A 13,054-nucleotide genomic window follows, 5' to 3' on the forward strand; every position below is an offset into this window, starting at 1 on the left:
GTCCAAATTGAGTTTTCCAGTAAGTACAATCAGGGTGTTGATACAAGTCTCCTTGAATCCAGTGTGCAGATATTCTTTTCTCTAATTGATGGGGCAGCTTTTTCTTGGAAAGAAACAAAGCCAATGGTATATTGTTATCATCCGAATCTTCTTCTGGTAGGCGGGAATTCACAGAATCTTGTGGTAATTCAGTCGCGTTGTCAAAAACAAGTTCTACATCGTTTCTCAACTGACTACCCGGTAAATTATTTATTGTAGTTAGTTCTTCATCGCCGGAGTCGCAATCGGTGACATCATCATTGGCATTTTCTGGGGAAAATATGATCAAACTATCTGGAGGGACTGGGATTTCATCAGAATCAAGCTCTTCTAATAGCTCATGCAATTTAAGAGGCCTCCTGAAACAATACGCACGTTGGTAGTACTAATTACTACCGTCCTTTTAAAAGAACAAAATGAAATCCCAAGCGGCGAGCCTTTGAAACAACGCGACAATTATTCGAGCCAAGAATATACGTACATAAGTCCCTATTGTACAATAATCCACATGCCAATGCCGTGAAATAACAGTTTTTTAATTCTAGACTTACCTCCAATTATAAGCATCCATTTTGTAGTCCAAAATCTGGCAATTTACACAGATAACCTCACAATTACAGCATGTGCGCGCACTAAAATCGTTAAAACTTGTCGAATGCTGGCTCTTGAAAACACTCCATCTAGAGTCATCTATCAGTTGGTAGCTGTACTAACCTAAATTACGCATAATTTACACTGCCTTTTAAAAGGACGGTAGTAATATCTGGGTTAAACAAAAATACAAGTATAAAAAGTTGTATAAAATTTAGTAAGTAATTAATTTAATTTTTTATTACGTGCACGATAAATAAAACATTCGAATTTTTCAGTTGTGCGCTTAATTACCGAGAGAACGTTCTATTATGATTTGATAAATAATGAATAATTGTTTGTTTTTTTTATATATTTTTTTTAAACTTTTTTTTATATTCTGTTACACACATTTATCAAATTTTTATTGTATTCCCACTTTCGCTGAAATGTTCAGCAAGCTTTAAAACTTCCCAGAAACGAATTTCGAATGTTTTTGTATAGAATCTGCATAACTGTCGGAGATGAGGTGATGACGATGACGCTATGGCCACCAGGTACCTCGGAGAACATCACCGACATTATATTTGTATTTAGTGACGCCAAAAACCCCCGAGAAAGAAGTTTTGAATGATTTTATACGGAATCTGCAGAAAAGTCCTGGAGAGGAGGTAGTTACCATCTGTCCTGGACACCACGTACATCGAAGATCTTCACCAACATAATATTTATATTCAGCGACTTCCAAAACCACCGAGTAGCAAAATTGGACATTTTTTATGCAATATTTGCCAAGTTAAAATTTTTAAAATTTTCAACTTTGGAAAATGCATTTTTCAAATGCATTTTTTTTATTTCTTCGTGGTCGCGTTAGTTCACAAGATTTCCTGACACTCTCACGACTTGAATACACAAAACTGCATCTCAATCCGTCTTATTGCGCCGATTTTCGAAGGTTAAGCCGATTTTTGTGCTTCATTGCCCTAAAGTAATAAAAAAACTAAATTCAATTAAGCACCAATTTTTTTGTTGAAAAATTAAAATATTTTTTATTCAATTATAATATTAAAAGTTATACACAAGCTGTTTCACCTATGTCTTACTAAAAAATCTGATAATGATATTCGTTATTATGCCAAGTTTGAAATAAATGTTTTTGTCACAGATAAACCAAGTCCGCTCTTTCTCGTCTTTATATCTGCACAATTTATATTCAACTTTGTTTTTTTTTTCAGATAAAAAACATTTTAAAATATAATTAAAAAAAAATGTTTTCAGGAGATAAAAACAATAATTATTTTGATAATGTCAAATCAGAATATTCATATCATTAGGTAAAATTTAATTGATAGCTAAATTGTCGACTTTTCTTAATTAACAGTCTCCCCTAATTACGTTTTCTTTTGTCGAAGGCTCGATATAAAAAACTACGTAAAACAAATTAAGAATAAAACAACTTATATATTTTATTTTAGGAATTATCAACAGGATACTGTCGTGGTCCGTATTTCAGTTCATTAACAAATTTATCTACAGTATGTACCTGATTCATCCTATCTTTTTGGACGTTTTGGCCTATTCACAAAAATCTGTGATAATGTTTAGTATATTTAATATGGTAAGTTACATTTTAGCCAATAAATCTAATTTTTTTAACACCCGATTGAGAATCAAAACGTCTAAACAAATGTCAAATGTTATTCTCATTACAACAAATTGCGGTTTAGTTCAAAATAAAATATTATTTAGTAAATCTATTGCCACCAGAAATTTGTTAAATATCTCACCAAATAACAAATAATTACCTATATTGTTGTGAAACTATTTCTCTAAGTGGAAATTGAAACGCACCTATTTAAAATTAAATACAATTTTACACTTTTTTATTTGATATTTGTAATATAATAGGCCTCTCCCATTTTCTGTTATGTTTCTTTATGTCATGCTAGACGTTTCCATTTTGATCCTTTAACTTTTTCAATATCATCGCTTTCCCGCATTTTATGGTCTTCTCTTACACACGCTGGTACCACCCAGCCCCAAGGACGTGTTCCTCTGAACAAAGGGACCTACATGTCTGATGATCAAACCGTTCACATTTCATCATGAAGTGGTACACAGGCAGGTGCGTCCTGCGCGTCGAGTATGTCTTGCGCATGGGAAGGCCTATGTACTGATGGTTACTTTGGATGTCCTGAGTAATGGAAAATCCTCTGTTTTTCTTGATCATGGTTAGGTCAACTAACTTTAGGGGTAGCTTAAAAACGGCTTTTCTCTCTTTGAAATGACTAAATTTAATTTTTTATTATGACTTTTATTATGTCCCTAAAAATGTGTGTTTAGAACAAAGAGCTACCAATCTGAGTAGGCTGGTGCCTCTCGATCTGAAATATTTGTGTGCTTGGTTACTGAGCCGTCGAATTGGCCAAATAAATTTTGTCCTCCTCGCCGGCTGAGCACCCGAAAGGTTTGGCCACGGAGCCCATGTTTGTTGCATATTGCCTCGATGTTTAGTTTCCGCGATTAAAGTATTCGACCTGCCTAGGGAAATATGTTTAGGCGGCGGTATAAATATACTTGACGGGCCTTTTATGCTAACGCTACGTATATGTATATGCGAAATGGCGTCAGATCTCACTTGATTTTTAATTCGATGATTGTAAGAGACAGAAGGTTTTAAGGTGAAATAAACATAAAATAATATTAAAAAGAAAAAATGAAAGTTTTTGAAGTTATACTTCTATACGCGCGCTCCACGTTGGAAATTTGTATGGGAGTGAATCTGTGAAATCATTACATATGTAAGATAATGAGTAAGAGAGAGACAGAAGATATATTTTCTCTTTCTTCCTCTCTCGAATATAAAAATGTTCCTTTTGTATACTTAATTTAATATTACATACATTATATAAAGATATATATACATATAAAATCTAACATCTATTCATTTTTCTTTTGAAATTAAAAAATTTTTAGCATTAGGACTTAAATTTTCTTTATGTCCTTCCAAATCTGATATTAGAGTTCCTAATTTACTTTCTGATATTGAATCAATAATCAGACCACTTAATGGTAGTCAAAAGGATGTTGTTAGATCTAAATGTACAAACGTTATTACAAACTTTTTGCATAAAGAAGTCAAAGATCATTTTTTAAATATAATATTATACATATAATAAAATATTTATTAATATTATTACTTATGTGATATGTTTTGTATTATTTATTAAATGTTCATAATTATATTAGTCTTTTGTATTTCAAAATAATAATCTCAATAAATCACTGTATGAGCCAGAACTGTCAATTTTGAAATATCTTTGTGTCATATCCTCGGTAGTATAGTAGTCAGTATCCCCGCCTGTCACGCGAGAGACCGGGGTTCGATTCCCAGTCGGGGAGGACTTTTTAATTAATATTATTACATTATTGTCATTTTTAAATACTTATGGATATTGCATTTTAATTTGTATTGTATTATTATATGGAATTATGTTGCACTGTATTGTAGTGTATTTTTTTATGTATATTATTTTCATTTTTAAATACTTATAAATATTGCAGTTTAATTTGTATTGTATTATTATATTAATAACAAAATAAACAATGAATTTTACTGCAGAGTATCTGTAAAAAAAAATTTTGGATTCAACTCCTTTCATTATATATGAAAATAAAAATATATATTTTCATCAAAATATTGATTCAATTCTTCATTGTTAGTAAGTTGTTATTAATTCTGTTTCTCTCTCTGCTATGTCTTACCTATAGAATTACATATGTAATGATTGTGCAGATTGACTCCCAAATAAATTTGTAACGACGAATGCGTGTATAGAAGTGTAACCTCCACCAGTAGTCCCACCGGACTGCCACTCCCGTTTTTTTAGTGTAAATGGTTAATAATAGAAAATAAACATAATTAAATAAAAAATTGGTCTTCCTAATGATCTCTTTGTTTGTAATACAAACCTTGGATAAAAACTTCATTGGAGCTCTCACATTAACAATATAACCAATATAGCGTTCTTGTTACGCGACTCTTTTGTAATTGCAGACCCGTTATAGGTAAAACCTTGAGGTTGCAACCAAAGAAAACATGTTGGTGATACACATCACTGATATTATCGACAGTTATGTACATAAGGTTTAGTACTTTAGTGAAAAAAGACGTCTTTGCAATCCTTACCATCCTACAAAGACAAGCGTTTCTAAATATGACAGAAGCTTTAAATAGTACAAAAACAGCATCTTTAGTGGTTACCACAGGTCCCTCCCCCCCGGTTTCGGCGGTAGTCTTTATGCAACTTGAGAATTAAAGCAAATGTTACTTGTAGGCCGAATTATTGAGTATTGAGTAGTTATATAAAAATAACACAGAACATTAACAAAATTATACAATTTAGGATAAAAAAATTCCATTAATTAATTAGCGGCTGCATCAAGAATACTCCACTATATTGGCTTTCGATCCTTAGCCATATTCCTCCGCCTATTCTACGACGACAAAAGGCATTGATAACGGAGTATTCGAAAGTAAATAGAAACTTGCAACTACCAATCCATGAAGACATCCCAAGTTTAGCAGCAAACCGACTCCCATCCAGAAAACCATACATTAGAACAGCCCAACAGCTAACAGCAGATGATTTCAATGTTACCTCCAGATGGCGCACGCTGTGGCTGCAGCCCCACCTGAAGTATCCAATCTTATTGACCCAGTCCAAAAGCATGATGGCTTCGACCAGCCACGAAACATATGGAAGAGCTTAAACCGAATTAGAACGGGACATGCAGTATGCGCACACAACCTACATAAATGGGGAAAACAGCCTACCTCCAGCTGCGACTGTGGAGCTCCAGATCGAACCATCCAACACATAGTGGAGACATGTGCATTGAGGGCATATCGAGGGGACCCAAAAGACTTTTTCTTTCAAAAGTACGCCTGCAAGCCTTGAATGGATAGCTCAACTTGACTTAAAGATATAACCTTATCTGTTTGTATTATCTTGTATTTGATCTGTATTTTCTCTATGTTCGTTTTTATATAATCTTATGTTTGTATTTTTGAAGTATGTACTTACGTTTTTTACAATTATTACTGAATTTACTCCATGTATTGAGCCATACGCTAAATAAATAAATAAATAAATGGGACAGTAATGGAAACTTAATATGGTTTATTGATGGATCTAAAACTGCTAATGGTACTGGATTAAAGTCTTTAGCCAGCTAATTATAACAAATCTTACAGCCTAGGTCGATATGCAATGTGTTCCAGGCTTAAATTTTTACTTTAGCAGCATGCATTAATAAAATACTTAATGGAGAATCCAAAGCAGAGAGAACTGATATTTATACAGATAAAGTGACTGTTCTGGCCATCAAAAACTCACTCACTAAATTAAAGCTGGTGATAAGCAACCAAAATCTACTTAAGAATCTAACAAAAGACAAGAAATTGGATTTGATATGGATGACGGCCCGTGAAGAGGTCCATAGGAATAAACTAGCAAAATTGCTTAAAAAGTATACTGAAGAGAAACCGCTGTATGTACAGAATCCTTGTGTGGTATCTCTAAACATTAGGTGAAATTTTAAGGGGTTCGTTAGTAACCATAAGTCTTTGCTTTAAGAGCAATCACAACAAGTGTAGGTTGATTTTTACAAAAGTTGTAAACCATTAGCAATTTAACTTCTTTTGCTGTTTTTGTGTTTTTATAGCAACAGATTCTTAACAGACTTTTCTGCGCAACAAATTTTTTAATTCTTAACAGATAAAATGTTTATATTTCATTCTAAATGATAATTTTTAGTAAAGTAAAGTAAGTAAAGTAAATTTTTAATGGTAAGCTAAAAATAAAAAAAATGCATTTTTTGCACTAAATTGTTAATAATTAAAGAACACGCCTAAATCGTAAATATTTACTTACTGTATGTATATAATACTATCGAAAAAACTCATCAAATATCTAGCTATTTGTAATGTACCGAGAAAACGGATTGTCCAGGAGTTAAATGCCAGAAAGTTTTCAGATAATATAATAAAAATCAAACACATGCTTGAAAGCCATTGCTTTTTGGTGCTGATATTGGAAGTATAAAATTGGTAGTATAGTTAAACGTACTTAGTGATAAACTAGCTTATACAAGTAAGATGATATATTGTGGTATATTGTAAGCTGGCAACTAAAAAAATGGACTTTTTGGCTTTATACCCTAAAAATAAATAACGTGAATTTCATTAAATACGTTATTTTTCTTAATAATTTTTAATATTTTTATAATATTGTTAACAACTAACTCCTGTTTTTAGATATACTGGTTCTGGGGTGTATTTATGCTTATATTGTTAACTTCATTTGTATGGGTTCTAGTGTTTGAAATCCCACCAGTAATTCTGGAGAGGCTTGCTTTTGCTAAAATAGGTAAGTACATTTATAATTCCTAAGATTTCTACTAATTTATATTATAAGGATAATCCTTATCACCTTCCTTGTCTTTTCTCTATACAGATTCGGCTTCCTTAATTACATTTCTCCGTAAGTTGAGTCGCTCAGAAGCAGAGTGGCCTAAGTGTAAAATTGATGTTTTGAGATATCGGCAAATAAAGAATTGAGCTAAAAATGAAACCAGTTTTTTTATTAACCAGTATTATTTTATTCACTTACACAAACATTTCTGGAACCTAATACATTATATGAGTCGAATGCGCAAAAAATTAACAAAAAAAAATCTTTTTTTCTACACAAAAAAAAGTCAGTTGGGCCACTATGTCAAATATTAAGCTTTTACGAAAAAACATATAACTTTCACTTGGGTCACCTATTCATCTGTTTCCGATCCAATATCATTATCTACTGCCTCCACGTTTGTCTTCAGGTTTATGTAAAATTCATGATAGACCGGCGTAATGTAAGGAAGAAGACTCTTAAGGTCTTTATACTTTAGTTGCTCTATGGGTCTTCCAGCAGGATAGAGGATGTCCAAGTAGAAGTCTTCTCTTTTTATCTGAAAGACGTCTGTTCTTTTTTTGTGACGTCAACACAATTAAATAATACACTCTCGTTATTAGAATACTTAAAATAAATTTTGAATGGCTCTTCTGATTTGAACATTAGCCACTGTATTTTAAGCCATTCTACTTTTATATCTTGCTCTCCTTTTTTTCGGTTTGTAAGTAACTTCTCTAGTTTTTCAGTACACTTAAAATTTTCAGAGGTCATTTTAAATACCTGAAATTTGTTCTTCTTTTTGGAACTGGAAATAACTTTCACCCAATCGTCTGGCAAAAAAATGTCTTTAAAATATCGTTTTTGTTTTTCGATCACTCTAAAGTCTCTGTCACATGGCAAATAGGAGTGACCGGAAACTAGAAACTTGTGATGTATGACTGTGGGACTGAAAGTATGGGAGACACTCATGTATGTACAAATAGATGCCAGTTTAATATTTCGATTCTGACCTCCGCATTGGTCGCTGTACAAGATCAAAACTGGTGTGTTAACATATGTTTTTACGTAGTGTAAAATGCAAGAACCAATTTCTTGTGGGCCACGTGAGGCTATGCCTTCATGCCATACATACATGTGTATCTGTCCTGTCGTTAAATTGTGGATGCCAAAACAATACGTCCACAACTGTCTCTTGTAATAAGCCACTCCCGTAGAAATACTAGGAGTAGCTAAAGTTTTCATCAAATCAAATGTAATTACTGTTGTGGTATCTTTATTCTTGGCTGCATCTTCCTTCATTCCACTTCGAGCTGCTTCTGCCTTCCGCAGGTGTAACTCTTTCTCTGTTTCTATTCTGCTTTTTTCTACACCTACACAGCTTTTTATTTTCATGTTATAAGAGTCACATCGTTTGCAAGTGTCAGTGAGAGGATAACGGAAATGAAGATTAAAATCTTCATTAAATATTTTCGAAAAGATGAATTTGGATACCTTCACTTCTGGTTCTTCACCTTGCACATACAAATCATAAAGTTTTGAGCTATTTAAATCAGGTGACAGATACTCTCGATTAGGATTTTTGTTGCGGCTATAGTGTGATGTATATTTGGCAAATTTGGTAATGAAATCTTTTATATTTTGAATATCGGTTTCCCTTGTCTTATTCTTAGGGGGGTGCTTGCCTCTTTTATCTAGTGGCGGAGTGATTAATTCGCCACCTATTGATTTGTTTATTAAAGCTCTGGTGAGCCTTCCATCTGAAACTTGTAGAGCTTTTTTGAAAAATGATTTACAAACAGTTACCATATCACCTGATTCTTTCGGTAATGTATAAATTCGTGTCTTAGAACGTTTATTATGGTTTTGAGCTGCTGTATGTTGACCTTTACTGACAACATTTACTTGTATATTAATGTAAGCAGTCTGTAAATTAAAATCAGATAAGTTGTAGAAACTTTGGAAAATATTTTTTTTTTCTTCAAGAAATAACAACAAATGACACTTTCGTGGACAACTGCAAACTCCATGAAAAAATTGTTTCTTAGACACAATTCTACCACGAGAAATCAAATATGATTTTCCTGAATTTCTTTCCAACTTAGACTTAGATCTTTTCCAAACTGAATTATTTTTCTTACGTTTTTTACCCCTACTTGATCCAGGTTCCACAAGTCCATCTTCTGTGAAGCTTTCCCTAGTTGTAGAAGACTCTGCATCAGAAGGTGGATGGAAGTCAGAGCCAGAATCTGTTTCAAATTCACTGGGTTCACAAGTACTAGATGTATCCGACAACGGCATTTCCAAACTATAACAAAAATATTCTCTATTAATTATTAATTCAAGTGATCAAATCTCTTTAAAAAAAACTTTTGAATAAAATCCTTTACAAATGTCTTTAAGTTAAAGACTAACCTATACTTTTGGCAACATCGCTTAGAAAACCATAAACATACCATAGATATTCAGCCATATTCTGTTACTACAAATCGAATAGAAATGAGTCTGTTATATACTTGGCAACACAGGTAGGCAGCACCGCTCACGGACACAAGGGAATGAAAACTGTGGTAATGAGACTGTGGTGTTATTTATTTAGATAAAGTTTACTAAATAATTTAACTGCTCAGCAGATGTCTTTTTCTTTGGTGCTTCGCTTGCCATTTTGTATTCTTGTAACGAACTTTTTAAACTTAACCAAAACAAATCAAAACTACTTGACGACAAGCTTGAAATATAATCTTCTTTTTTGATTAATTTTTCGCGCGCACTAGCCTGTCCAGTAACATAACGTCACAGAACACTTATTTTTCTTTTTAGCGCGGGGTTGCCACCAACTTCTGAGCGCATCAAGTAGAAGTTGGCGTTTTCGATTTACACCGATTACGACGTGAATTACAGAATTCCAATCCAAACACAAAAACGACGCGATAGATATCCAACATTCCGATTTCAGGTAATTACGATTCGACTTGGTCATTTCTATTCGATTTATTAAAAGTTACAGAATAGATCTGATTATAAAAATATGTCTAAGTAGAAAACTAGCCTGCTTTCTTCATTTTAAGGTTATAATTTTAAGGTTATAATCTTAAAAAATTTAGAATCCTAATTTAAATTTTGATCCGAGATATTTACAATCACTATTAATTTACACTAAAATACAATAATTTACTCACCTTGCTCAAGATTGCACAAACATAAACCGTATAAAAGGCTGATAGTACTTTAAAGAACGAATTAACGCTAGACAAGACTGATACAAACACACAGGGCAAGAGTGACAATGTCTAAAATATCATACTGCACACTGGCCCAACTGTCACTTGGGCCACGTTTCCATAACTAGATCATGTGAAATGTTTACGTAGCCTAACTGTACAAGTCGCGCCATCTCTTGGTATACAACGAAATGTTAGTTGAGCCACTCTGAAATGAAAGATATGATAAAATGCCACCTATTGTACTACCTACCTGAATTATACAAAAAAATCAGTTGGGCCACTCTGCTTCTGAGCGACTCAGTTTATATCATGGGTCATACCCATATTAAACTCCTTTTTTATCGACATGTTTTGCGTAGATCAAAGAAGATCCCCAGGGTTTTCTTTGTACTTTCTCTCCACTCTTTGAGGAACCCGCAGATCAGCAATTCCCCATCAGCAACTTTCCCCAATTCACACATTTTTAATTTTATCCTTTTCCGTCAACTACCCTATTACGAAAATTACATCTGTTGTTGATCTGACTGCATAAAGCCAAACTTATTATCAAATAATTTGGTTTCATCATGAATTCGTCTATTACTTACCCTCTAGAATGTTTTCAGGCTAAACTAAGTAGTTTTATGTAGTTTGTACAGTGTTGTATATCTCCCTTAATTTGCAAACAAGTACTAACATATTGCTTCTTAATTCATCTGGAATTTGTTCCGCTTACATAATTATTCAAATTTTATAGTAACACTCAATTATCAATTATCAATTTCCTCTATGATTCCGTATTTATTGGTATACAAAAGTATTGTGCGACATTAAAATTGTTAGATCTTATTTGTAGCACTACTAATAATAATTAATTTTTGTTAGAAATTTTTTGTAAGAACATAGTAAACCGTCTAATATTTTTATGGCTTTTAGAATCAAAATTTAAGTCCAAGGAGGAGAAGCTTATCGAAGTATCTGCGAGTACAACAAATTAAGACAATATCTATAACTTCCTACTAAGAATGAACTACTTGCAAAACGACTTTTATTTATTTTATTGTACAGAGTATTTAACTCTTGTTTTTAGAAAATTCAAAAGAAATATTTACTTTGTCGATAATAAAATTTTATCCTAAACAATTTATTTATTTTTAACCTAAATAACAGATCATATTACAGGTACAAACATTCTATTTAATATTCTTCAATCTAATTTATTTAAGAAAGTGTGTTACTGATAGGAGAAGAAAATGTTCTAAGCAGAAAGTCTCAATATAGCTAATGAAATGAGTCGGTCAAAGAACAGGACATTCACATGGAGTTAAATTTAGTGTATATCAACAAATTAACTTCAAACTTTAAGCGATTATATTAGTTGTTTTTATTAGATATCTTATGAGCATGGGCGGAAAAAATTTTAAATGTATTTATTTTTTTCGAATACTGAGAAAACTAATAATTATTTTTGAAACATTTAGACGCAGAATGAAAGACTTTATTATTACTGAGTGCCAAAGTCCATTAAAATAACCATAAAAATTTGTTTGAATGAGATATTTGAAATTAAAAATCACACTAAATTTTTTCTTTTCTTTTAACCACTGTAACTTATTAAAATAAACATTGTAGAAGTTTTTAGGAACTTTCGGCCCTCGACAATAACGTAATCTTTCATTCTGCGTTTAAATTTTTCAAATATGCTTATTAGTTTTCTCAGGATTTAAAAAAAATGAATAATACATTTAAAACACATTGAACATGTTGACTTTGCGCCTATGCCCTAAATAGACAAACCGGTATCTGTTTTGGGATGGATAAATCGTATATTATCTTTGCTCTATAAGATGCAAAAGCTCTTAACACACAAATATCAAAAGATGCAAAACCATTCGCGCTATAAAGATGCAAAAGCTCGTAACTCACAGCTTTTTTTACAGGAGAATAAAAAAACTCTGTATGAGGCATTTGTTTAACCTAGATAGAAAATTATTGATTGAATATTAAGGTATTATTTGTAATAATTGTAATGTATATTATGTAAAATATTTTTACTTAATTTTTTTTTTTATTTTCAAAATTATTTTCGTCTAACGAGAGGTTACTAGGATTTGTTCCCAAATGATATTGCAAAATGTGGTTTAAGTGTTTTATTGTTATTACTGTTAATGTGTTTATAATTAAAGTATATAAAAAAAATATTTTAAGCGAAATAATTCATTATCTTTGAGATTATCGTATCGCAGCTTTTAAATCTTAAAGTCATTTTCATTTAAGAGCCCTTATTTTTCTGTTTTTTAAATTGAATTAAGGATAAAGATGACATATTTCCATATGTTTGGTTTTCTGGGGCTCTAATAAAATTTATTTATTTAAATTTAATTTGAAGCTTGCCATTGCGTTTCCAGAAATACATACTATGAAAAGACTGTGGATGTAAATGGTATTATTATGTTTTGACTTATATTTTGACTGACTTATTCATGGCTTTTATTACATTGCTATTACTTTTAATGATAAAAGTAACAAAAACATGACTATTTCCTCGAAATACTTCTAACTTCTACTTAATTCAAATTCGTATAAAAAGTTTCCAATAATTATGTTGATATAAATTGGTGTTTATTTTCAAAAATTAAGTAAAAAAAAATGTAAAATTAAGTACATATAAACACACTTGTTTATTTTTTAATTTATAAGGTATTATGGATCTAAAAAACTTATTATTTACCTTTTCTCACCTTTGGATAAAGCAATAACTGATTTAAGTTTTAAACCAAACTGGTT

General features: G+C 31.8%; 1 protein-coding gene across 1 annotated transcript in view; it reads left to right on the forward strand.

Moving 5' to 3' along the window:
• Positions 1-11,410, forward strand: part of LOC140440852 (nose resistant to fluoxetine protein 6-like) — a 67,189-nt gene extending 55,779 nt beyond the window's left edge. The window contains exons 11-13 of the mRNA XM_072531213.1: positions 2,085-2,227; positions 6,929-7,040; positions 11,204-11,410. Coding sequence (XP_072387314.1) covers positions 2,085-2,227; positions 6,929-7,040; positions 11,204-11,265 — 317 coding nt within the window. The 3' untranslated portion in view covers positions 11,266-11,410. The remainder of the gene's footprint in view (positions 1-2,084; positions 2,228-6,928; positions 7,041-11,203) is intronic.
• Positions 11,411-13,054: the final 1,644 nt, after the last annotated feature.

The sequence above is a fragment of the Diabrotica undecimpunctata genome, chromosome 5 (genome assembly GCF_040954645.1).
Source record: "Diabrotica undecimpunctata isolate CICGRU chromosome 5, icDiaUnde3, whole genome shotgun sequence".
Lineage (NCBI taxonomy): Eukaryota > Metazoa > Arthropoda > Insecta > Coleoptera > Chrysomelidae > Diabrotica > Diabrotica undecimpunctata.